This window comes from Manihot esculenta, chromosome 1, assembly GCF_001659605.2.
Source record: "Manihot esculenta cultivar AM560-2 chromosome 1, M.esculenta_v8, whole genome shotgun sequence".
NCBI lineage: Eukaryota > Viridiplantae > Streptophyta > Magnoliopsida > Malpighiales > Euphorbiaceae > Manihot > Manihot esculenta.
In genome coordinates this window covers 28,485,458-28,510,494 of record NC_035161.2, presented here as the reverse complement: position 1 = coordinate 28,510,494, position 25,037 = coordinate 28,485,458, and the positions used below count along the sequence as shown (strand labels likewise).

At 33.7% G+C, this 25,037-nt stretch overlaps 4 protein-coding genes across 11 annotated transcripts; 1 reads left to right on the top strand and 3 right to left on the bottom strand.

Annotated features, from left to right (window-relative positions):
* Nucleotides 1-764: 764 nt before the first annotated feature.
* On the bottom strand, nucleotides 765-2,607 carry LOC110629216 (3-isopropylmalate dehydratase small subunit 1). Its single transcript, XM_021776134.2, has 2 exons — nucleotides 1,723-2,607; nucleotides 765-1,058 (listed from the first exon to the last, which is right to left on the bottom strand). The coding sequence occupies exon 1, from the start codon at nucleotides 2,477-2,479 to the stop codon at nucleotides 1,730-1,732; it is 750 nt and encodes a 249-aa protein (XP_021631826.1). The 5' UTR covers nucleotides 2,480-2,607; the 3' UTR covers nucleotides 765-1,058; nucleotides 1,723-1,729.
* A 159-nt stretch (nucleotides 2,608-2,766) lies between these two features.
* On the top strand, nucleotides 2,767-5,347 carry LOC110629222 (60S ribosomal protein L15-1). Its single transcript, XM_021776139.2, has 4 exons — nucleotides 2,767-2,904; nucleotides 3,634-3,800; nucleotides 4,592-4,789; nucleotides 4,872-5,347. The coding sequence occupies exons 1-4, from the start codon at nucleotides 2,901-2,903 to the stop codon at nucleotides 5,115-5,117; spliced, it is 615 nt and encodes a 204-aa protein (XP_021631831.1). The 5' UTR covers nucleotides 2,767-2,900; the 3' UTR covers nucleotides 5,118-5,347.
* A 158-nt stretch (nucleotides 5,348-5,505) lies between these two features.
* On the bottom strand, nucleotides 5,506-20,721 carry LOC110629185 (DNA mismatch repair protein MSH4). 8 transcript variants are annotated; one of them, XM_021776110.2, is made up of 25 exons: nucleotides 20,586-20,721; nucleotides 19,737-19,940; nucleotides 19,570-19,605; nucleotides 19,358-19,470; nucleotides 18,600-18,665; nucleotides 18,181-18,226; nucleotides 17,506-17,552; nucleotides 17,211-17,318; nucleotides 15,879-15,954; nucleotides 14,406-14,478; nucleotides 14,150-14,295; nucleotides 13,987-14,072; nucleotides 13,094-13,233; nucleotides 10,947-11,086; nucleotides 10,803-10,853; nucleotides 9,839-9,902; nucleotides 8,927-9,070; nucleotides 8,780-8,847; nucleotides 8,595-8,653; nucleotides 7,653-7,809; nucleotides 7,482-7,495; nucleotides 7,312-7,410; nucleotides 6,682-6,796; nucleotides 6,484-6,606; nucleotides 5,506-6,002 (listed from the first exon to the last, which is right to left on the bottom strand). In XM_021776110.2, exons 1-25 carry the CDS (start codon nucleotides 20,649-20,651, stop codon nucleotides 5,838-5,840), a joined length of 2,406 nt encoding a protein of 801 aa, XP_021631802.1. In that variant the 5' UTR covers nucleotides 20,652-20,721; the 3' UTR covers nucleotides 5,506-5,837. The 8 variants fall into 8 exon arrangements, 7 of the variants coding, with proteins under 7 accessions (XP_021631802.1, XP_021631805.1, XP_043812359.1 ...); XM_021776113.2 differs by having other exon boundaries at nucleotides 5,507-6,002; nucleotides 7,482-7,534; nucleotides 14,150-14,238; XM_021776099.2 differs by having other exon boundaries at nucleotides 5,509-6,002; nucleotides 7,482-7,534.
* A 798-nt stretch (nucleotides 20,722-21,519) lies between these two features.
* LOC110629173 (inositol 2-dehydrogenase 2) lies at nucleotides 21,520-25,001 on the bottom strand. Its single transcript, XM_021776089.2, has 7 exons — nucleotides 24,661-25,001; nucleotides 24,418-24,588; nucleotides 24,021-24,185; nucleotides 23,785-23,949; nucleotides 22,427-22,561; nucleotides 22,028-22,125; nucleotides 21,520-21,926 (listed from the first exon to the last, which is right to left on the bottom strand). Exons 1-7 carry the CDS (start codon nucleotides 24,841-24,843, stop codon nucleotides 21,728-21,730), a joined length of 1,116 nt encoding a protein of 371 aa, XP_021631781.1. The 5' UTR covers nucleotides 24,844-25,001; the 3' UTR covers nucleotides 21,520-21,727.
* Between the last annotated feature and the right edge of the window lie 36 nt (nucleotides 25,002-25,037).

Here is a 25,037-nt window from a genome sequence, read left to right as displayed (position 1 = left end):
AAATCTAAAAATTAAATTAAAATTTAACTCTTTTAAAAATTGAGTTTGTATTCGACCGAATCTCAAGCTCCCAAATAATTTAATTTAAATTCAGTTTGATTTATTTACACCATTTCTATACATTTTAAAGATAATAACTCATTCAACAAAATCTTAATGAAATGTGTCAAAGAAGATTCTTTATTTTACTCAGAGTTTATTGTATTAATTAATTAGTATTGTTATACTAACAAAAATTAACAGATTCTTCAAAATGGCAATCAAGATGAACTAAATCCTAAATTCAACAAAGTCAATCAAAATCATTTATTTCGAGTTTTTGTTTTTTGTTTTCCAACTTTTATATAATAATTTAAGAGGATTTCTTGTTTCCTTCTAATTTCTCTATATTATCTTTATTATTTTCATCAATTGATGGAATAAAATAATTTCAGGAAACAAAACTCAAACCACAATATACTAAACCAAAGCACCAAGAACTGAACGAAATTGAAATCAAAACATTGAAGAACCAAACTGGAGAATTTCTAGACAAACTTCAAAGCAGGATTGTAAACCCCTGCTTAATAGTTGTAGGATGTTGACAGCTATTAATATTGAGTTGATTTTAATTGTCCTAAGCTCGTTCAAAGAAAAAGGCATATTCCTAGAGAAATTTATTTTTGAAGTTGATTATGATTACATATAATTGATTAGGTGCCTTCTGCTGATCAGTTAACAATCTTTAACTGAAGGTGAATATCAACCTTTTTAATGCAAGGAACTTTAAACAATATTAAACCATTAAAACATCAGTGTTTATTTTGACATGGCTGCTGCAACATAATAACCAGCAAAATAGAAGAAAGAAATCACCAACTGGAGCTTCAACAACCTGAAATCACTAAAACAACAAATGGCATCACTCACTCAGGTCCTAATACATTCAGTTGCTTCCAATCATAAAAATTTCCAACATAACAAGCTTTTTGCTCTTGAGTACACAAAGTAGAAGGAGAACTAAGCAACTAATAATGCTACCAATAGCCTGTGAATCCAGCCAGCAATGCTCAAATTGCCTGCAAACGATATTTTTAAATGAAAATCTAACAAAACAGGAAAGAGGCCAATATTCAAGATTATATATATATATATATACACTAAAGCGGGCAAACATAGAGCCACTAAACAATGTGAAAACTCTGATAGGAAAGACATCAATATTGAATAGTACATAAAAACAGCATACAGATATCAGTCATCCAACTCAAAGTTGAAGAGTATATGAAATTGTGAATTGAAATACTAAGGTATTTTTAACAATGACACGTAGATGTATCCAACAGCCTTTTGTGAACCAGTTGAACCCGTTCAAATTAGAATACCTCAGCTAATTATCATCCATTTTCACTCAACCTATTGCTGAAGGTTAACAGGATCACTAAACTTCAATTCGTATCATAAAAAGATACAAATTCGAAACCATATAAATTAAGATGGAACTTGTCAGATTTTTGACAGGGTAATCAGCTCTAGTCGCCTTTTCAAGCAAGTCTCTACAACACCGAAATTTTGGATTGACATCTAGAATTGAGACTAGAGACCTTATTGAAATGAAATAACAATTTGCTGACTTTATTGTTATAAATTGAATTTCAGAAGCCTTCAAAAAAGATAAAGAATTTCAGAAAGGACTTAACCCATAAAACTGCATTTGCCCATATAAATCAAGAACATATATACCTCAATCCTAGCATGGGATCATCCCCGTCTTCCTTGCGTAGGCGAAAATCCCCCCGGCCTCAATCACTGGCCCGGCATCCCCAATGGGCTTCAGCTTGTATTCCTTCCCAGTCGTGTGATTAATCAAGCGACTCTCTGCGAGCTCAATACTAATCACATCCCCAGTTTTGCATTCCTCACAAATCCTAACCTCCGATTCTAGAGGATATATCTCCCCGGTGGCCACCGAGTTCCTGAAGAAGATGCGAGCATAAGATTCCGCAATCACTGCCGCAACTCCAGCAGCACCAAGAGCAACCGGTGCATGCTCACGAGATGATCCGCAACCGAAATTGTCACCGGCAATAACTATAGTGTATTTCGTTTTCATTTCGTTCGGTTCAATGAACCGGGTCTCGTAAGAGGCAGGGAGGCCGATTAGTGCATACGAACCGAGCTTTTCATATTCGGCTGGGTTTGAGGGTACGAGAGTGAGGTACTCGGCGGGGATAATCTGGTCGGTATCGATGTTGTCGCCAACAACGTAGCAGAGTCCATGAAAGGTAGTTGAGTTAGTGGACTGGGCCGCGGGAGTGGCGGAGGCGCGTGGGACGGGGAAAGGCCGCGCGTGAAAGCCGAGGGATTTGATGATGGGTTGTGGATGAATGCAGGGGAGCTTAATAGATCGAGGAGAGGAGAGAAAGAGTGAGGGTTTGGAACCGAAGGAGGTGGCAATGGAAGTAGGGTTTCGCGTAAAAGTTGAAGAAGAGGCCGCCATTTGGTGCTGGAAGTTGAAACGGGGAGAGCGATCGGAAGAGCAGCGTTTTTCTTTAGAATCACTGCAACATCATTAGCCGTCAAGATTCTGCCACGTTAGAAGAAGTTGACAATCTCAAAAGCAGCCGTGCTGCGTTTTCCTTCCAAGTTCCAACCACAGAAACCCTACGTTTAGAGCATTCAAATTTGCGATTGGGCTTGGCTCATAATTTCACGGCCCAGTAGGCCAAGCTTCAATATCAGATGTGAAACGACACCGTTCCGGATCAGATACAAAAATGCCGCATCTACGTCGAAATGGACGGTGTAGATTTCAAGTCGACAATTTATAAGGCAGGCTAGGGTTTTCATTGCAAGCCCTTAGCACTTTGTTTGCAAGTGCAAACCCTAGTCACAAAGCAGCGGTAGCCAGCTCTGATCCAATGGGTACTCTCTCTCTCTCTCTCTCTCTACACTGATTTTTTTTCTCGCAGTTCATACTGCTTCAATCCTAGTGGCTGTGTGTTTCTTATAGATAGTAAAGTATGTTCTTTTTTATATGTTTTTAAACCCAATTATTTTGGTCTTAAATCTATTATTTTCCTGGTTGGTTTCGATTCCGATGTTAGGTTCACCAAAAAGGCACTTGAACTTGCCATTTTGTTTGATCTATTAGGTATTACACTGCTGTTCATTTGGCATTTCGTTGCCCCAATTTGTGATCCATTTTACTATTTTTATAGCTGCCAGTGTGAAATGTAAGTTTTGCAGTTCTGATGTTCTTTGATTAAGAGCAAAGGATTGCGTTATTTGGCTTTGCATCTGGCTGCTAACATAGAAGTAGGGTTGTTGCTTATCTTTTAATGAAAATGCTCACTTGAATGAGTTCTTTTGATATTCATTTTGTGGGATTTCATTATTTCCAGATATCTGATTGGATGGACTGTTAAGCTAACTTTAGGCATGTTTTTTTTTCTGCCATTGATCACTTCAGAAATCTTGAGTGATAATGCTATGAAGTCTTATGCTCTGTAGTTGCATTTTTGTTGAAACACAAGCATATTTATCTGTTCCTGAGCATTTGTTATGAATGTCTTTTGAGACTTAACCTCCCAGTGATGTGAAAAGTTTAATATGCACTGCGATCGTTTTAACATCATATGTTCATAAAAACAGGGGCTTACAAGTATGTCTCTGAGCTATGGAGGAAGAAGCAATCAGATGTTATGAGGTTTTTGCAGAGGGTGAGGTGCTGGGAGTACCGCCAGCATCCTTCCATTGTTCGTGTCACCCATCCAACACGCCCTGACAAGGCTCGCCGCTTGGGCTACAAGGCCAAGCAGGTATGATAAGGATGTGTCCTTTAGTCTTGCAAGCTTCAAGCAACTAATTTGATTCAATGGGAGGATATTCATCTTTGATGTTTATTATGCTTGTTAGTGAAGTGTTTTTCTTTCTGTTCACCATGAAGTGTAAAGGGAGATGCTTGTGAACATTGTGATTTCCTGAGCTTATCCAAGTTCTGTCTGCTAATTTCTAGGCAACAGTGATTTTGTTTTCGATTATTCAGTTCTTGCTGGTTAAGTGGTGTCTTGATTCATATTTATTCCTCCTAGGTGGGGTGTACATGTATGATGATAAGATACTTCCTGAGACCAGCTATGTCAACACAGTCCATCATCTGACCAAAGTGGATTCTTTTTCTGGTCGAATTCATTTTTGTCTCGATCCGATGCATTCTTATTTGGTAGTTTTGTTAGTGATAATTTCTCGTTATGTTGGGATTGGTAAAAATGTTATCGAGTTTTATTTGCATAGTGTTAAATCTCTATTATGATTTGTTAATCATGTTCAGTTTGTAACTTTGCCTGTTTGCATGACTGTACAGTCAACGACATAGAATATGTTGATTTTTTACACAATAAAACATGATAGTGGTATTTTACTTTCTTATTTGTCATAATTCATATAAATCATTGTTCAACAAAGTTATAGAACATTTTGACTCCTAAATTTGCTCTTTTTGGTCTTCCTATCCTTGTTCTGTTGATTTCTGTGTTGCATTGCATGGGTCACATGTGCGTGCATCATGGTCTTCTGTTTGCACTAATTGTGGCTAAGTAAATTCCTCCAGGGCTATGTGATTTACCGTGTCCGTGTTAGGCGTGGTGGTAGGAAGAGACCTGTACCCAAGGGTATTGTCTATGGAAAGCCAACCAACCAGGGTGTGACTCAACTGAAGTTTCAGCGTAGCAAGAGGTCTGTTGCAGAGGAGCGTGCTGGTAGGAAATTGGGAGGTCTCCGGGTTCTCAATTCATACTGGCTTAATGAGGTTTGTTTGCTATATTTTTGGATGTACACTTGTCATGCTTTAAATGTATAATTTTGCTCACGAAATGTATTTATTGGTACAGGATTCTACTTACAAGTATTTTGAGGTGATCTTGGTTGATGTAGCACATAATGCTATCCGTAATGACCCAAGGATCAACTGGCTCTGCAATCCTATTCACAAGCATAGAGAGCTCAGAGGCCTTACTTCTGCTGGTAAGAAATACAGGGGTCTACGAGGAAAGGGACATTTGCACCACAAAAATCGCCCTTCTCGCAGGGCAACCTGGAAGAGAAACAATACTCTCTCCCTCCGCCGCTACCGTTAAGTTCATTGATTTGCTTCAACTTGTCTCTTTGTGGGATTTGTCTGGAGGGCAAATTAGTTATCATTTTGAGTTCAAAATTTTGAATATTGAAATTTTTGGACTTTAAACTCTTTAGAATCCTGACAATCTGAATTGAGATGTTGAGTTTTATGAATTTGCATTGTACAAGTGCTCTTTTAAGAGGTTGCATATTTTATAATTTTGAAGTTATCGTCCGTCTATTGACAAAATGTTGTTTTCTTTCGAAATTTTATTTATTTTTATTCCATGAGAGTTTCCTTGGTTATAACGTTTTATTTTCATGCGGTTCAACTCCTCTCCCAATTTGATAAATTGAAGGTTTAAGTAATACGGAACCGATCCTACACTGGTTGAGGGTAATTAATGGACTTTTTGTAATTACGGTTCAACTCCTCTTCCTTTCGTTCAACCTTTCCCCTTCCTTTTTCGATTGTTTCCTCAAAACTTATCAAACTTTGAATTAGATTCAACATAGTTGCGTATTTGTACGCTCAAAGCTGCTTCGACTTTAAAAATTCGCAGACTTGATAATTGCTGCGCGCTAGATTGTATATGTACATGGTTTACCAATGAGAGTAAGCAACCAAGAAAAAAAAAATTCAATTCAGGAATCTATTGAGAAGCGGTGTGAAGGCAAAGAATTGCGCACTGAACGTAGAACAATACTTAACAGATTGACATATCTTGTTTCATCAACCTTCAAAGCATTCCATTCATGTAGTTCTCTTTGAGATTCTGTAGTGCTTGCCGAATAGAATCTTCGTCTTGGCTGGAATACTTTAAGCATATTAGTCGTTGAGCAACACGATATAGTATCTGCAGTTGATGGTACTGATGGCAGTTTAGTTCCATTTGTTTTATTTCCTGCACAAATCGAAATTGTGGCAAAGCACATTTGAGATGTCTGAGCCCTAGCCATGCTTAAGTAGAGAAGAAGCTTCATAAAAGTTGGAAAGCATCAATCTCTTATATAAAAACCTATGAACCAGCAAATTTGAAGGTCCAATTAATGTCTGTTGCAGATTAATATAATTTCTTGCCTCTCCTATATTACCAGCTAAAATGTTTGAACACATCATGAACAAGTATTGAGACCTTGTAATTGACAATAACCCTCCATTTTGAATAAAGAATTTTGAAATAAAAAATTATTTCTTGTAAACTTTTTATTTGAAATAAAAGAATTCAAAATTTAAAATTTTCTAACTTAAAAAATTTTCATCATATATAAAAATAAAATCATGAATAATTTTACAAAAATTTATTTGAATTTTTTTTCTTACAAAATCATTTATGCCACACAAGGGTAAACATTTATCAATATTGACTGCTCATCAGAAATGACCTTTTCCTTGATCTTTGCAGTGATGCTTCTAGCCGTTTCAATCACTGAACTTGGTAAGCCTGCCACTTCTGCCAGTAGAAGGCCATAATGAGGTATGTGTCTCGGTCCATCCTTGAGTTGAAACTAATTGAATCCAAGCTTCAATCAATAAACACTGACCAAAATCAAACTTAGGCCATAATAAATTAGATATACTACCTTGAAATCTAAGCGGTTGTTTTTAATGGCAACATCCAAGTGAAGAAGCTTGACATTCGGATAGATGGTTGCTAGCTCTGATAGATTCTCCATATGAGTAGCAAATATGGTATACCTGAAATTATGTTTTCGTGTCTTCATAAAACACTGTTTTTAAATAAGAAAGATATCCCAACAGGATAGTCAAAAGTCTAGAAATCATGTAGAGAACCATACTTATTTCAGAAAAGAAAATAAAGAAAAGAAAAAAATAGATGAAAAGTGAAATTTCTGTATCTAGATTTCTGCCTACCCTAAAAATGGAAACCAAGAAAGATGCTAAAAGGTAAAAACCAATAGCTATAAATGTTGATATCAATTCCGGAATAAAAATACAAAGTGAAAATAAAAAAGGATATTATTATGCAACAGTTAATGCCAATTAAGATGCTGCTCAGATAGAAAATAATAAAATACTGCTATGTGATTATACAATTAGCATCTCTAGTAAATAGTAAAATGAAACATGTATCATATGTTCTAAAATTAGGGAAGTAGCCACTTGTCCATTGATGAAACATGGCAGTGGCATCCATGAACTGAATATGTTCATAATATGGTGCGCTAATGACTAGATCCAGAAGTGATTACGCTTTGAGTGATAACAGATTCTCACAGCAGCTCCAGGCAATAGCAAATCCATCTGAAGAAGAAGTAGCTCTCCCAAGCTCATCCATAATGATCAGGCTTCTATTAAAAAAAAGTCGAATTTTGAATATATATTTCATATTTCTCGGTAGTAGAAGCACATGCTATTTCACCTTTGGGAGACATTCTGCATGACAAAAGCCGTCTCTTTCATCTCAGTCATAAACTGCAGCACCCATACAAAAATATTACTGTGATATGGTTGCTTATTATCAAAACCATATTTCAATCTTACTTTTGACTAAGGACTAAACCTTTTCCAGATTAAAGTCTAGAAATTGTACCGTACTAGAATTTGATTCAAGATTATCCATTGAACCCATCCTTGTAAATATACGATCAACTACCCTTATGGTTGAGAAGCGAGCAGGAACATAACAGCCTATCTGAGCCAGAATAACAATAAGACAAACTTGTTGAAGATAAGTGCTCTTTCCACTCCTGCATAAAGTCATGAATAGCTAAATTGAAGCAAAACATATAGCTAACACCGTCAAAATCTTATACGTCTTAGTTTGAGTCTCAGCGAGCATCTCTGTGTAAGCACATGCAAAAAGGTAAAAAGAACCTTATATTCAAGAAAATACTGAAAGGTAATAAATATAACCTAAATATCAGAGATAATGGCAAACAATTCAAGGGGAAGTAAGTTTCCAAGTTCCAACTCTGAGGATACCGGGTTAAGTTTTTATTTATTTTAATTTTTTGAAGGGGGAGGATGTGCTGTTCATCCCGTGATCAGAGGTGGAACGGGCAACCCAATGGAATAAAGGAAATGCTAAATTTACAATTCACCACACCCTCCTTATACAGTATGCATAGTTAAGTCCCCACATTAATACTATGATATGTTACTCATGGCCCTTTTTGTAATAGCACCTTTTAGAGTGAGGCCATTGCCAAGAGTGGACACCTCAGAACTATCCATATTATTTGACCTTCACTTCCAAAACTCAACTGTTCAAAGGCAACACTAAATTACAATATCATTTGAAGTACTCAACATACAGGCTATTTCTATTAAGGTTTTCTTCTGATTTTTATGCTCTGAATTAAACTGGGAATATGCACACAATAAAAGAAAAAAAGAGAAAAGAAAATTGGAAAGGATCAAACTCACATTCATATTCTTCAAAAGGCCGTCAAATACATGTTCAGAAGATACGTTACAGTGCATAAAAAGACTTCATGACAGTCCAGGATCAACTTAAAATGAGATTACTCACATGTTTGGGCCCATGACAATGACCATGTTTGACGCTTCTGAAATAAAGAGATTGTTGGGCTGCAGAAAAAGTTAAATCACTTTCCAGGAACACTGGAGCAAGAAATCAGTAAAACATTTTGCGGCTAAATTCTACATAAGAAAGACAGGCAAAAGCAAGAAATGCCCTGAAGATAAAGTTCATACAACAAAGTCATTGCGAATGCTCTCCAGGACAGGATGTCTTCCAGCATCAATTGCCAATGGACCACTATCTATAGTAGAGCAAATGATAAGACATGCCCAATCACCTTAGGAAGTCACAAGCTATATTATAGAGAGCAGGGAAATTACTTGTGAATTCTGGTCTAGTATATCGGTCAACGAGCTTAGTTGATATTGTATGAGCAAATGAATTAACAAGCATATCTAGAAGGCATAGAACCTCTGCAAGCAGAACGAGCAAGGAGACATCCTCTCTTATAGCATCTAATAGAGCTGAAAATCAAGTGAAATTAACATAGAAGCAATTCAAGGGTATGGCACATATAATGACTGTAGAGTATACAATCTAAAATCAGGAAAAATTGCTGTATCAGTTACCAATTATTAGTTGGAAAGAAGCCAACAGAAACATCAGATTTGTTATAATTGTTAGTTTTAGTTTATATGGCACTGGACTTCCATTGAAAAGATCAATATTATCAGATGCAACATAATGAGTTGAATTTATATTGCCTAAACATGAGATTCAAAATTTTGAGGTTGTAAAAAAATTTACTAGAAATTTGTGACACGGAGATTTTTATAGTTCAATAACAAAATAAACATAAAAGTCTATGATCAAACCGAATTGAGAAGAGAGCCATGGAAAATTGATAAACCCTGTTACAAACATAGTAAAAAACCGTCTTGCTTCCACTACCAACTAACAATGCAGATATAAAAGTTGACTTCCCTTCTTTAACTCCAGAAATATACATGATCACAGGATGTCCAAGAGTAGTGCCAAAATGTTTTCCTATCAGTTAATCTTAAATTAGATCTCTTCAAGAAGCAACTTCCCATAAACAAACTAGTTGTCATCTAATATAAAGAAAGCAAGTTTGATGAGGTACATTTGTTAAAGAAATTAAGAAACTTAAAAAAAAAAAAAATCAAAGAGGCATACACAATGCAGCGCCCAACAGTGAACAGAGAAGTGCACATTTGAAGTTCATAACACCGGTGTGTACCAAAATTATCAGTGAGTTTATCCATTACAACCTTCTAGGCAAACTTCTGTTCTTATATAGCACTCTTCAGCAGCAGACTTATTTCTGACATTTAGCTGCACGCAACGAAGTAAAAATGACAAAAAACTTTCCCAGGATCAAGGCACTTAATTGAATGTACAACTAATGCAAAAGTGTATATTCATCTGGTCAGAAAGACATGCATATAATGAAAACAGGTGTCACCTAATCATGCAATAGAAATATCAACCTTACCATAATTTTTACATGTATATTAACAATGTTGATTTAAAGTTTAATTCAAGTTTTTTCCCCTCATTTCTAATAGGGAATAGAAAGAATTATTTGAGATGCAACAGGCAATTAACATGTTAAATTGTTAATCAATATAGTAATAAGGTAGAATACAAATAGAGGAATGTCTGAGATCGTCATTTGAGTTGGCTCCTATTTTATGAATGATCCTGTCACGCTTTCCACCTATACAGCATAAAGGTTATTCATTCACAAAATAAGGATCTAGTTACAAGCTGGAGTGCTGGATGATTACTGGAGGAAATCTGAAACTATCATTTAAAGTGGCCTCTTATTAATGCTCTGCAAGATAATATCTTTTTTAATATGTATCTCCCCAATATTACCGTGGTAACTTCCAAACTAATTTCAATAAAATTGCAGCCAGAAGTTCATCTGAGATTAAACAGCCAGCAAGAAATTAGGTTCTTATATATTTGCATATTTTTGCACACCATTTATTTCCAAAATGTGCTCTGCCACCCTGAGATAATGGCAAATAAGTATAAAATTAAATAGAAATATTTGGTCATCAATAGGCTAGTCAGACTAGATAATCTAATTTCCTACCATCAAACGGAAACTGCAGTACACAAGCAGAACCAATTCGTTATGCAGTATATAAGAGTTGATATCAAAGGGAATATGAAACATTACTATCACCACATCCTATAATATGCAGTAAACAAGAAGATACTCACAGAAGCAAGTTCCAAAGTGGAGCAGTGTACATTGTTTCCATGTTTCAGGACCTGATTCATGTTCCGCAAGCACATGAATTGATAATCATTAAGGACGTTGTATTATCTTGTATACATAACTAGAGAAAGAATGTTATCCCCAACCTGAATGAACTTGTTTGGAAGCTTTCCCTGGATGTCCTTCAATGGAATGCTAAAGTAAAAGCCCTGTCTATTATTAAATGGAAGTTTCAAATTTGGTAGCTTGAATTCTTCACGGTATTTGTTTGCAAGATTATGTATTGCTGTCAAATTTTAAAAAAAGCAATGACAAACAAAAAGAACATAAATGGACAATGCATATATATATAAGGGGAGGAATAATGGGATAGGAAGTACATTGTTGAATTTGACAATGACAAATTCCTTTACATTTTGATTGATAAGATTGATCAACAAAAATATTTTTAATTTTTATATCATTTTACTACTTAAATTAAACTAGTTTTAAAGTTTATATAAAATTAAAATTCTTAGCCCTACTTTAAATTCTACTTCATAAGTTTTTATTACAAATTAAAGTAAAATTTTGTAAAAAATTAACTAAAACAAAAAAAATCATAGTTTCTTTTAGAAAAATGTATATATGTGCATGTTATTTAAAAAAGCATCAATTCTTTAAAAAAGCAAAAATAAAAATTTTAATCTTTTTGTATAACTTTTATCTTAAAAAATGGTGAATATCTAATTAAAACAACGTATTTTTAACTTTATTTTTTATGGCCCTTTTTCTTCCAAGTTGATGTTTTATTAATTATTAGAATTCATTACTTTTGATTAGCTATTGCCTGCTAACTAGTTAGATTAGTTTTTGTGTTAAATCTAGAATCTATTTTATTAAAGAATATCTATTAACTTTTTTAATCTAATAAAAGATCACATTAATTAATATATATTGTCTTAAGTTAAGAAGAATAAAAATCTCTTTACTTTTCTGTACATTTTAAGTTACTGCTGTGGTTTAGCAGTTGAAGAATAATTAATTTTACTATACTGGAAGATGATTATGAATTAGAATGAGATTGAAATTTATATTGTCCATTGAAAAAATCGTATTAAAATTTAAATTCAACATTTTCATCTGTTTCTTTCAATTTAGTGAATGTTTTGATTTATAGACAGAGAATAGAGTATAGAGTCCAAACAACAAGATCTACTCACCTCGTGAATTATCTTGGCGCCATAAAAAATTGAATATCTACAAGTTGTCTTGCATTATTTTAGGTTGAATCACATTAAACATTTTTGAAATAATTACTGGTTCTCTAAAAAGTGATATAATATCTATATAAAATGCTTGAAATGAAATTTCATAGAAGAATTATTCTCTTCCAATATCATTGCTTCATTTTGGTAGATCTATGGCAATTTTTTTCTTCAATGATTCAAGTATTCCTTCTTTATTAGAAAAAAAAGAAGAAGAAGATAAATTGTTAATGCTATGCTACTTACGCAATTTTGCATAATACATATGGGACTCCCTCCTTCATTGGCGTGGACCTCCATGCAATACAATCTAATTTTCATGAGTATTTGAAACTTGAATGTGTTTTGAATAATTACATTACTACTATAACATTAATAATATCAAATCAACAAGACTTATTTGTTGATTTCTGGGTTTTTTTATTTTAGTAATCTTATTTGGATATATGCTCATTATTAATAAGTTTTGCTTCCTTAGATAATTATTATATCTAAGATTCCTATATGAAGAAATTATTGATTTTCAATTTTTTTTGTGGAGACAGTCAAATCAATAAAAATTGTTCAGGAAATTATGCCTTTGTTAATTTCTGGTTTTTTATTTTACTAACCTTATTTGGATATATGCTCATTATTAATATGTTTTCTTTTCTTGATTAGTTATCAAAGATAAGATTCCTATAGAAAGAAATACTATTGATCTTTAATATCTTTTTATGGAGATAAGTAACATTTAGTTTTATTTGTGTAGGATTCTTTTGGGAAAAAAAAGATATTTTTTAATTATTATTTACTTACATACATACAACTAGAATATTAATAAAGTGTCTTTCAGGTATTTTTCATAATCTTGAGCTAAATCCTTTAATTTCCTTAATTTTGTTGTATTACTATAATCTATTATGTTTAAAGTTCATTAGTTAATTAGTGCAAAACTTTTTCTAACCAAGTACATACAACAAATTCAAGCATTGTGCAACTCAGTAAAAAAAAAAGTATATATATATATATAAAGAAAAAGGACTTAGATGGTAGAGAGTAGAAACCTTCACTAGTATCACAAAATGTTCTCCGAGCAATATCTAATAGTCCATCGATTCCAGCCTTGACAGCAAAACACTGCTGTGTTTGGGCAACGAAAGGAACACGCGCATGTAGCACATCTTCATCTATCACCTCCCCAATTCTTAAGAGAGAGAATAGAAAAAAAGGATGTTTTTTTTTTCAGGAAATGAATGAAGTAGTTTATAGTTAATTTTTAATAAGATAGGATGGGAGAGTGATTAAAAGAGTATAGCACAAAATTGACAAAGTATTTTGTTGCATATAATAGAACTGCAGCAAGTTTATTTCCCGTATTAGTATTTATACAATGTAAATTAAATGCTATCTGAATTCTGGACTACATCACCAAGTGTCAAATAATAAAATCTTTCAATAAAAAACTGAATAAATAGAGAGAGCTCTCCTTTGTGTAAGACTTCAATTGTCATGCCAATGTCTAAACATGCAGCACTACTATTACCATTTCCTTATTTCTTAGTATATAAGTCCATCTTCCTCTCTGTGGACCCTATGAGCATAAATAACCAAATTCAATGGAATAGACAATTGGAAGTTCTCTCAATGGGAGAATTGGCAATCAATCATGAAAAAATCTGATTTTAGTCAGCATTTTAAAGAGATGCACTTTATTATTACCCAGCTAAATTACCCCAAAATTGAATTTTATTTATGTGAACGAATCCATGAAAATGCCAATATATGCTATTCTGAAGTTTGAAATAATTGAAAGGGCCCAATTGCAGTAAAACTGTATTTCAGTTTAATTTTGGCCACAACTATGTCCTTGTGTGTGTGTTTTTATGCATAAAAGAAATGGCAAATATTCTGGAAAAATTACTTGACTAAGAATTCAGCAATCAGAATTGAGATATACCTCTTTCTGATGGAAGCATATTTCTCATTTTCACATACAGTCTTGTAAATATTTGCAAGAAGAAAACTTTTTGCATCTTTAAGCACCTGAAATGCTTAAACGCCATTACTTGAAAATATACAAGGTAAAATCATATGGTGCACGCAAAAGATAACAAATTCACCTTTGAAAGTAAAGGCAAGGCTTCCAAAGCAGTTTTAAGAAGAATAATACTTGATATCAAAACCCGGCTCCTTCTAGCATTATCAGTACCTAAGACCTCATTTGTAACTTTCTTTGGCTTAAAGCAGAAATGACAAAGAATTCTATCTGAATGAAGAGCATGAACAAGATTGATATAGGCATTAAATCAAATACACATGAATTCCAGAAAATTGGCCACCATCAATTCAGTAGTTCTTTTTTCGCATTTTACTTACCAGTGTCTTTTGGAAACTTACGCAGAACCTGAGAGAGTCCAAAGAATAGCTGTTCATTGCTCATCAGTTCATCCTGAAAGCAAATGAAAATAAATGCCACATGAGACTGTTTGTTGCATGAAAAATATTTTTCAAGAAAATTTTTTCTGCATTTTTTGACGTTAAGGGCACTCGGGAAATTGGTCATTGAAAATATTTATTAAAAAGAAAATTAAGTTATTTTTAAGGAAGATATTTCCTCTTTTGAAAAAAAAGTCATTTTTAGATTTTGAAAATCTTATTAACATCACTAAAACTTTTTATATATAAATCTTATTAACATCTTTTACTTTTACATTGCAACCAAATAATGGAAAATTAGTTAATTTCTTGGAAAATAATTTTCAAGGAAAATATTTTCTATATACAAGTTATTTTCCATGAAACAAATGGAGCATAAATGAGACTAAGAGGCATTGCACATTGTTTCCAAAATCAAATTTAATGAACTAAAGCACAAACCAATGTAAATGGAGCACAAGGTGATCAAATCTTTACCAAATAAAAGATAAACAGTAAATTTATTTCATGGTTCTTGCACGTAAATTTTAGAAATAACTCATATAACTAAATAAAGGGATTCAACCTAAATTAGAATCATGTCACTTGCAAATTTGATATCAGAACTTGAATGTCAAACTTCACTGCAACTTAGGTTTCTGGTGCTAGTGTTCCATATACGTACACAAGATTAAGGATCTCTTTGCCAAATTAACTTATTTTGTGGACAGACCTAAACTGAAGTGATAATTAAAATACACAGTTTCTTGTCTTTTCTTTCTTTTCTTCACCGCTCCCCCCCCCCCCCCCCCCTCCATTTTCTGGTGGTGGTTAGAGAGTTTAAGCAATCCAGTTCCACCCCATATATAGACAAAATCTACATCTATGCTGAACTCAGTCTTTTGAGACAATTGCCATGACCTCTTCATTTATGGCTTTTCACTCTGAAGCATACTGTAGAAGGGACAAAGTGTTACATATAAGAATCTAGTAGTAGTTAAGAAGGAACTTATGTTCTATGTAGACGTCTGGAAGTTGTTATAGACCTATTGGGGAAGAAGGAATTGGCAGGAACAGTTAATTCTAGATGCCTTTAGAAGAAGCTAGTCTATAAAAGAGCTGGAAAGCTCCAGGATTGTCAATCTCAAATTCTAATCAATAAAGATATACTTTCTCTCTCTCTCTCTCTCTCTCTAAATTATTTTTTCTCTTAATTCTCTGTTCTTCTACACCTCCCCTTCTTTTCTCTATTTCTTCTCTAATTTCTTTCTATTTTTCTGTGATGGAGAATCTGGTTATGTGACACAAAGATAATGCTTGCACTATTGTGATAAAAACTGCAAGTGCTCTCAAAGAAGAAACATCTTATATTGAAAGCACAAAATTCTGCTTTAGCTCCATTCTACAAATCTGAGAGCCAAAACCAACACTAACCAGGCAATCCAGACGAGTATTGATAGTTTCCACATCTTTTAAAGGCTGCAACAGATTGGCCCGTAGAAGTCTAGTCCTGGGAGAAAATTCCAACTAAATGTCACTCTCTTAATTGTTAAGGAAGAAACAAAAATTAACCAATGACAAAAAAATCAATCGTTTGAATATAGGAAGGTTCCAATTTTTTGCTTTGGAAATAAGTCTAAATTCTCCCCTGTAATTTTTATAGAGTGCCCAATAAGCCTATCTTAATTTTTTCAGCCATTTAAGGTCAAATAGGTACTAACATACTAAAATATTAATTTTTAATAATAAAATATTATTTATGTAGTTTTTAAATATTAAAACTTATATATACTATTTTTACTTAAAACAAAAACTCCAGAAATTGCTCTTCAAATCCTAAAGACAGAAATTCTTTCTACTTGCGTTCTCTCTTTCTAATGAAGATGACGAAGAATTTGGAGATCTTTACACGAATGTGCTACGACCCTTCTCCTTATCTTTATCTTCTGCTCCATAGCCCCAGCAAGCTTCTTCTGCACCTTCATTGATTCATCATCCGATCAATCTCAATCTTCACAAATCCAAAAACAACGACCGCGATAACAAGATCCTCTATGGTGTTCCTTCCAGAATTCAATTCCCACTAACAATAATTCAATTTTCCATCCGATAAGCAGGATAAATAGGTCACTTTTGTTATTTAGGAGGGCAATACTACACTTCTTGCAAATTCTAGTCCGATGATCCTGGGACTCGCCATCAATGCCGAGGGTTCCAAGATGAATGAAGCTAGTGGTGGTTGTGGCTGAGAGGGTGAAGATTGGGAGGAAGACAACGATAGTGAAGATGATTTGCGAATAGTGTTGAATAATACTAATCATGGTCTCATGGGGATGGAAAGAGGAATGGCGGATGATGTTGACGATGACGAGGATCTCCAAATGTTGAGATTGTTAATTTATTTAATTTGTTGAAATGTTGAGATTGTTAATTTGCTCATATTGGTAATTTGCTCATATTGGCTTCAAAAGAGTGAAGATGGAGGAGGAGGATGATGATGTTAACTTGTTTAGTTTTCATTTTTAATTAATAATAAATAACTTTTAATATTTTCAAGTTTAAAATACAAAATTAATAATTTCCTTTAAAAAATGGCTTTTAATGTAACGTTGTTGGTTTATTTGGCTGAAAAGTTAAAATGGACTTATTTAGCTCCGATGAAAAATAAAGAGGTGAATTTGGACTTGTTTCCTTTTCGATTTCATACATTTGCTCCAATTTATGCTATGAAAGTGTGGATCCACGGAGTTATATGATTATTCATACCCTCCTATGGTTTTTGTTGTCTTAAGCATATGGAATAGACTTCTTTTCTTGTTTGTTGTGCCCCAAAGGGAAGAATGAAGCGTCTCAATGATTTCCAGATTCTGAACGCTGCAACAAAATTCCAACCGTAAATTTGTTAACAAAGGATTTTATAGTACCACGGGTTAGGGTTTTTCTACGAATTTTTCCAAGTAAAATACCATTTCAATAGAAATTCATCTTGAGAACCTGACATAATAAAGTGGAAACTAAGCCAGATGTCTGTGCGGGGAGAAAAGAAAAAGCAACAGCTTACCTAGTCGCATCAATATTCATGTGGTCAAATGATCCATTGAAAGTTACCTGGGTCAGCAAGATTTGAAAAACTAAAGGTCAGATTCCTTTGCTACAAATGGCCTATATGGATTATGGGAGAACAAACAAAGTTACATGCACTTGAGGTATAAATATAATATCCATTTAGCCTCGCATCTCCAAGAAAATCTTCAAAGAACTGCATTCACTGAAATTGTGAATCATAAGGAAGGTGGTTGGACTATTTGCAACACTGATTCAAGTGTTGCAAACTATTTTTTTTTTAGGGAAATTAGATTCACGATAACTGAACCTAATGATTTGCACAAAATAATATTGATCATAGATCTGACTTCCGTGTAAAATAGTTGTATTTAACATCTCAAAAATAGGCATTAATAGACCCATAGTGAGCATGCTAATGCAGAAGTTTATCAAATATATAAAAGCAATTAGGATAATTACGATCTATAAGATTGAGATAAAAAGTGAAGAGAAAAAAATTGAATGTTCCATAACGCTTTCACTTTGCTTAAGCTGATAGCCAATCCTAATATCTGAGATTTGACTACGTAAGAATTATATCAGGATAGGAAAACGCTGGAGATGGCACAACCAAAGTATTTATTCTTTTCCCGTGTTCAAAAGCCAAAAGGAACATAAATTACCTACTTACCAACAAGGAATGGTTTGTAACGATGACCCCTTTCTCAGCTTCTGTCCTGTGTATGACACATTCAGAAGTAATAGTTATAATAATTGTAAGCAAGTTAGTTTTACAAACTTTGAGCAAGCATAAATATTAATGCATATGGAGATCTAAAGATGGTAAAAGTAAAAAGAAATATAGCATCAACAATATAACTTCATAATTTTTCAAGGAAACCACTAAGGACAATGTAGGATTTTGTAATCCTTGATTTTTGGGGTCTAATAACAATCATCCACCACGTAAAGTTTGCCTCTGTTTATTGTAACATCACATGTCTGCACCATGTACAGGACATGATTTTCAGAATCAGATAAGCAGCATTAGAGGATTTCTTGTTTCCTATTCCATTTGGTACATATTCACCCTGGAATCTGGAGCATTACCGTTCATGGGTGAAGTAAGGCCAGACTTGTTTATCAAAGAGCAACATCAGCATTACATCATCAAAGCTGTGAAACAACAACATTCTGAGCAATAGCAAATATTTGCTTCAAGTTGATTTAAAAGATCCACCTCAAGTTTGTACATCTTAAGTCCAATAATAATATCTGGTTTTTAATATACAATACTAAGACATGCCTGAGGGCTTCTCTAATGAAAATGAAGTAATGATGAAAATAACATTAATCTAAGTTTTCAAAGATTTGACAGTTTTATCTTACAGAACTAACCTGATCTAACCCTTTAAATTCATTGAATTTTATAGCAACCAAATTATTAGGAACGTTAACTTCTTATGTCATTACAAATACAAGTAAATCCATCATGAGGTTGTTTTTTCAATTATCTTATATCCAGTCTCCTGGACTGAGTGGACTGAGTGGACTGAGTGGACCAGAGTGGCATACGTTCAAGAGCCAAAATGTAGCTGTACAAATACACCTATAAAGTATGACAATAAGTTTACATAGTTTCTTAACATGAACTTGCTTCTAAAATGAGAAACATTTATTTTGATGAAATAACTCTGAAAACTATTCATAATATTTTTAATGACCACTTTAGATATGCCTCTAGAATTAAATGCAATTTGTTTCTAACTTGAGTCTCTGAGTCCTACAAATGATGAACATAAATAAATGAACAATAAATAAATTATTCCTTACTGCAAATACGCTGAAATATAACATTCTGCAGGTACCATTTTATTGTGGCTGCTGCAGCGGCCAGGCAGAGATAATATTGCTTGTAATAAGTATCCAAACCAAGTGCTGAAGGTTTCTTGGCTGCTATATTTTTAATCAGTACAGCACCCTGGAATAAGTATAAAAGAGGCATTACCATCAAAGAGATTTAAGTGCCAGCACCTATAAATAAAACAACAGTCAAGAATTAGAAACATTTTGGTGGGACCTTGGTGTCATCAAAGCAACCACGGGCCATCACAACCTACAAAAATTCAACAATGATGAGCTTGATGTGGGAATACTTACAGATAAGCATGTATGTTAAGGTGTGTGCATACAAAAACATATAGAGACTAATTCATACACAGAACTCCAATTCTTTAAGGACTTCACCTTCTTAACTAAAGCATAAAATCGATCCACCAGCTCAGAAACTCCAACCATCCCATCAGGTGCCAGTTTGTTTGGAGGAACTATGATTACCATAGGATCATAGAATTGCAGCAAAGTTTTTGTATTCTGGTAGGAGCTACTAGTTTCGATATACTGAGAAAGATGCAATGAAGCTGACCTTAAGTCAAAAGCAGCCATGCCGACCTACAAGTTAGACAAAATCAACTCTGTTGATTATATAGAATCCATCTTTTCACCTTGCTAAACCTATTTATAACAAAGCATAGACTACTGAAAATATTCAAAGTTTTTAGAAGTAAAAAATTTCAAATTCTATCTTATACAACGTCTTTAACTTAAGAACTGCTACTGCATAGCTAAATCCTTTAATTAAAACACTAGTTTTCGTTCTAAATATATAGACCAGATCCTTCTTCTTGAATCCTGAGTTTTTTATTCCCCCTTTCAAATTAGCAAAGAGGTAACACTATTACTATTATTATTTGTAGCAGACCGTAACCAGACATTGAAATACTCTTGAACTTTGAATGTATTTGGTAAAATAATAAAACTATACAAGCATTTTCAAACAAATTGAGAAAACGCTGTCATGTATTTGATTAAGTATAAACAAGCATCTTAAGCGTAATCAGAATTGAAGATCTGAAATGAAATTGGCACATAGAGGGGAACAAAAAAAAAGAGAAGAAGATATAGCAGATGCTAGCATTTTAATTCTTCAATTCAAAAGTAAGTTAAAACGGCGAGAGTGCCAGTCAAATAACAAGTTCTACAGAATTTCCCTTTATTTTCACGCATGTTCCTGGAATCCAAACGGAAAGAGCGTACCTCTTTGGCTCTATTTTCTATCAGACCGATCACGATGCTTGATCTCTCTCCTCCATCGTCTTCCATTTTACTTCGGGTGCAGAAGAGTGAAAAATCTTACAAACGCGCGCCAACTCGTGATCCATTTATAGAATTATAAGAGCGTCTTTTACTTCTAACGGGGTCGGAGTTTGCTTAAAATGCGCAATGGGCTTAAGCCCAATAATCTCAACACATGAGAGTGGAATGAGGATTGAAATATCTATTTGATATATCATTTTTTTAATTGCCTTGAAAATAATATAGAAATTTTATTATTGTCTAAAATTTTTAATTTTATTAACTAATTACATTAATGTATTTAAAATTAATAGCTGATTGAAGAATGTGTTTCAACAGTCAAAATCCTTCCAATTAATTTTTTTATTATAAGATAAAATAAAGCTTTCTTTAAAAAAAATAATTAATTAAGATAAAATATTCGTGCTTTGTTTTAATGTTAACGTTACAATAACTCTAGGCTCTAGCAATAAATATTCAAATTTGCCACTAAAATGCTCTATGAATAATCGTTATTTTATTATATTAAAAAAAAGAGAAATAAAAATAAGTATACACGCTACAAATTAGTATATAATATAAATTATGAAGTATTAAATTTATTTGAGTATTAAAAATAATAAATTTTAAATAAAATAATAAAATAAAATTATTAATTCTAAAATCTTTACCAATTAGAATAAAGTTAACAATAAGCTGCTTTTTTTAAACTTATGGTCTACAATAACTTTTATTAAAAATTAGCTTAAATTAATTTTTTATTAAATAATAAATTTAATATATAAAATCAAAGACAAGCTCCCTGATAATGCTAGAATGACTGCAGCTGAGTCTCCCTCAATGATTCTCTATTTAATGAAATTTACCAAAAAAGAAAGAACTGGAAACTAGTGAGTTAGATAAACAAGTTCTGTGAACCATTAACAGCTTTTTTTCTTGTCTTTTTACAGCATGACTCCATAAACAAGTTCTTTGATAATTAACAGGCTTTTTCTTGTCTTTTGACAGAGTGTAGGAGGAAATGGAAGACAAAATAACAAGAAGACTGAAACAACCATAAATGGAGAACGGAGTCATTAAACTCAATATTCAACAGGAACATTCTAATGAAATTCATCCATGACTTCCTCAATTGTAACAAATCTACCCTTCTCAATTGAAAGCTGTGCTGCAACTCCAATGGCAACTGAAATCAAACCATCTTGTAAATCCACTGCAGGAGCTTTCTCTCCTTTTGCTCGAATTGCATACAGGAAATTCAAGTGTTCCAAATAGCTAGACCCGTGATGCAGTCCATCATATCTGAAAAATAAGTCGATTCAAAACCATATTTAAAAGGTAGGGTTAAAAATTCCCATTTATCATTTTAACATTACAAAATAAAAACAAGAAATGCAACTAACTTGATCCGTTCATCTTCAGCTTTCAATGTTTGGACACCATCCCTTCCTACCAATCGAGTACCATAACGCACTATATTCTCAGGAACAAAAGCCTCCCCCTGTTACAAGCCAATAAATTAAAGAAAAGCAAGTAAAAAAAAATGCATAGCATGACCAAGAATATAGCACTATATTTTAAGAATCACAAATTGAATTAAGGATGTAGAAAAAGTAAGCTATTGTTGGATGTCACTCAAATAAAATTGGGTAAATCACATGAAGTGGCCCAAAAAAAAAATGTAGACTGCCTAGACTTGGAGGGTAAATGCAATATAACAGGCTGAACTGCTACTTCGGTCCACAGTGCCAATGCAAATTTGTGTTGCATGTGGAGAGAGAGAGCTAGGGAGATTGCATTACCTTTCCAATATCACCAACGACAGATATTTCTTGTTCATTTTTACTACCTTCAGCAAACATGCAAAGATCAAGCATTCCCCGAGAACCATTATCAAACTCTATAATAACATACGCATTGTCAATGATGTCTGGTACCTGAATCAAAAGTAAATTTGTGAACAAAGTTTCGATTACCTCGCCCTAAGAACATGAAAAGAGTTCCTATCTACTGCTAAGAAAGTTATAAAAATCTAATTCAGGAAAAGGAAAAACTAAATATTTCAGATCTTAAATTGTCATTCTATTACAAGCATACACATTAATTAAAGCAAAAGTTGTTCTAATATCTTGCAAACACATCCATATGGACTTGTGAGTTGCAAGTCATTTTAGCTGGATATAACTCAATGAGCTGAAAAAACAGAACAATCATAACAAACAGCTAGAGACAACCCCATTTCAATGTCATTAAGGTACTTGTATCCATCTGTCTTTATTGTGATTTTTTCTTTCAATCAAATTTACATACTCTCATGCATAGCCAATTGTTCTGAAGTGGTCTAACTACTAAATTAACTAGATCAATTTCATGAGACTGATGTGATTCATGGCGTATGAGGGCAAATCAATATATTAATTGAATGAATTAGAGGGCTTTTAATTTGGTATACACAAAAATCTTTACTTTGTTAATAATTCAAAATTTTGTTAAATACAATTTATCATTAATCAATCCAATTTTTTTATTCAGTTATAGATATAAAAGGATGGTATATTTCTTCGTTTAAAAAAGAGAAAAAAAATTCTACTTAAAATAAAATGAAAAGAAAAAAAAGTTCTGTTGATTCGTTTCTAGATCTAATTGATACATAATTGAATTCCATCTATCAGAATGAAATATGGAGTGGAAAAGAATGACAGGTCCATCTTCTTGTTTTCATATACTAAGTCAGATATGCTATAGGATATATATAACGTCATCAGGTTTTGTATCTGTTTTATCAAATTATAAGACATCATTCAATGCACTGCAGTAAATAGCCAACAGTGAAATGCTCTTAACCACTGCAATATAGCATAAAGAATAAAGCAGACCATACAATTTGGATCTAGTTCAAGCATGAGGTCTTGATCTTCAAAAGGCAAACATAATTACTCAGCTAACCCAGCTTCATTCCATAAACTCCCCAAGTGACCCAGCATAAACTACCAGCTAATTATATGATCAGGCTGCAGTCAAAACTATTAAGCTGCAGGCCCTAAATCCCCTATCTAAGACTCAGGTTGTACAACATCCAAGAAAACACACAAAGCCAACTTTTTATCATGCCAAATTTCGCATAATTATCTTCACCAATTTCCCAAGAATAAGAACTTACTTTTCCGTCATAGATTTCATCTTTGTGATTAACATCCATAGCTCCAGAAGCCATAACACGAACAGGATCTGCACCCGCAAACAGCCGCATCAGATCAAAGAAATGGCAGCATTTTTCTACCAGAGTCCCCCCTGTGTTGGCATTGAACCGGTTCCAATTGTTAACCTATTAAAAACATTAGTCAAGAACATTGATGGCTGCAGTGATAACGTGGAAAACTAAGTTGCACGATTTACCTTAACCAAAAATGGGAATCGATGTTCTCGGATTGACACCATTTTGACTCGTCCAAGAGATCCATCCTTGACAATTGCAATCAGCTTAGCAACTGGTGGCATGTATCTATACTCTAATCCAACTTGCACAAGCATATCTGACCTCTTTCTAGCAGCATTTACGACCTAGAAATTAGGAAGTTCAATAACCAAGAAGCAAGAAGACACACACATTACTGTAATAAATTTTTTTTTCTCCTTTTTTTTCTTTACCAGCAGAAACCCACAAATTGTAACAATGGATTGTGGAAAAACAATTCAAAATCTCACCAAATTTCCAGGAAATTTATTTAAAAAAAAAAAAAAAAAAACTTGATGCAGTGAATGGAAAAGAAAAAAGCCATGTAAATGGACAGACCTCCCTGCAATCAGCTACGGTGGTACAGAGTGGCTTCTCCACCAACACATGATGGGGTTTCGGGTGGTGAATAATATCCATAAGGATTTGATAGTGAGTCATGTTTGGGGACGAGACAACCACAACATCACAGAGCCCACTATCCAATAGCTCCTGATGCCCTGAAAAAACCTGCACAAAGGATCAAGTAACGACAACAGGCAGCATAAGGAAGGAAACCCATTGGAGCATATGTCTTTATACCGTAAGAGGCCAACCAAAGGATTGGGCAAGTTCAACAGCAAGTTTTTGGGAGGGGACATGAGGATCTGCTATACAAACAGCGGCCACGTTTTCAGTACGAAGATGATAGAGATTCATGAGGTGTTCTCTACCCATCATCCCAACCCCTACAATCCCATACTTCACTATATTGCTGCCTGCCATGGATGAAGAAGAGCTGCTCGATCTCTTTTCAGATGTCTGGGTTCATCTTACCTCTTAGTCCTTTGTGGTCTAGGTCCACTGGTGTACTTTTTTTAGTGGCTTGGCAGTCTCCAGTGAAAGAAGTTGATTTGTCTTGTCATGGGACGACGTGGAAAATTTTGGTAATTCTTACACATAGACCTGAAATCAGACTG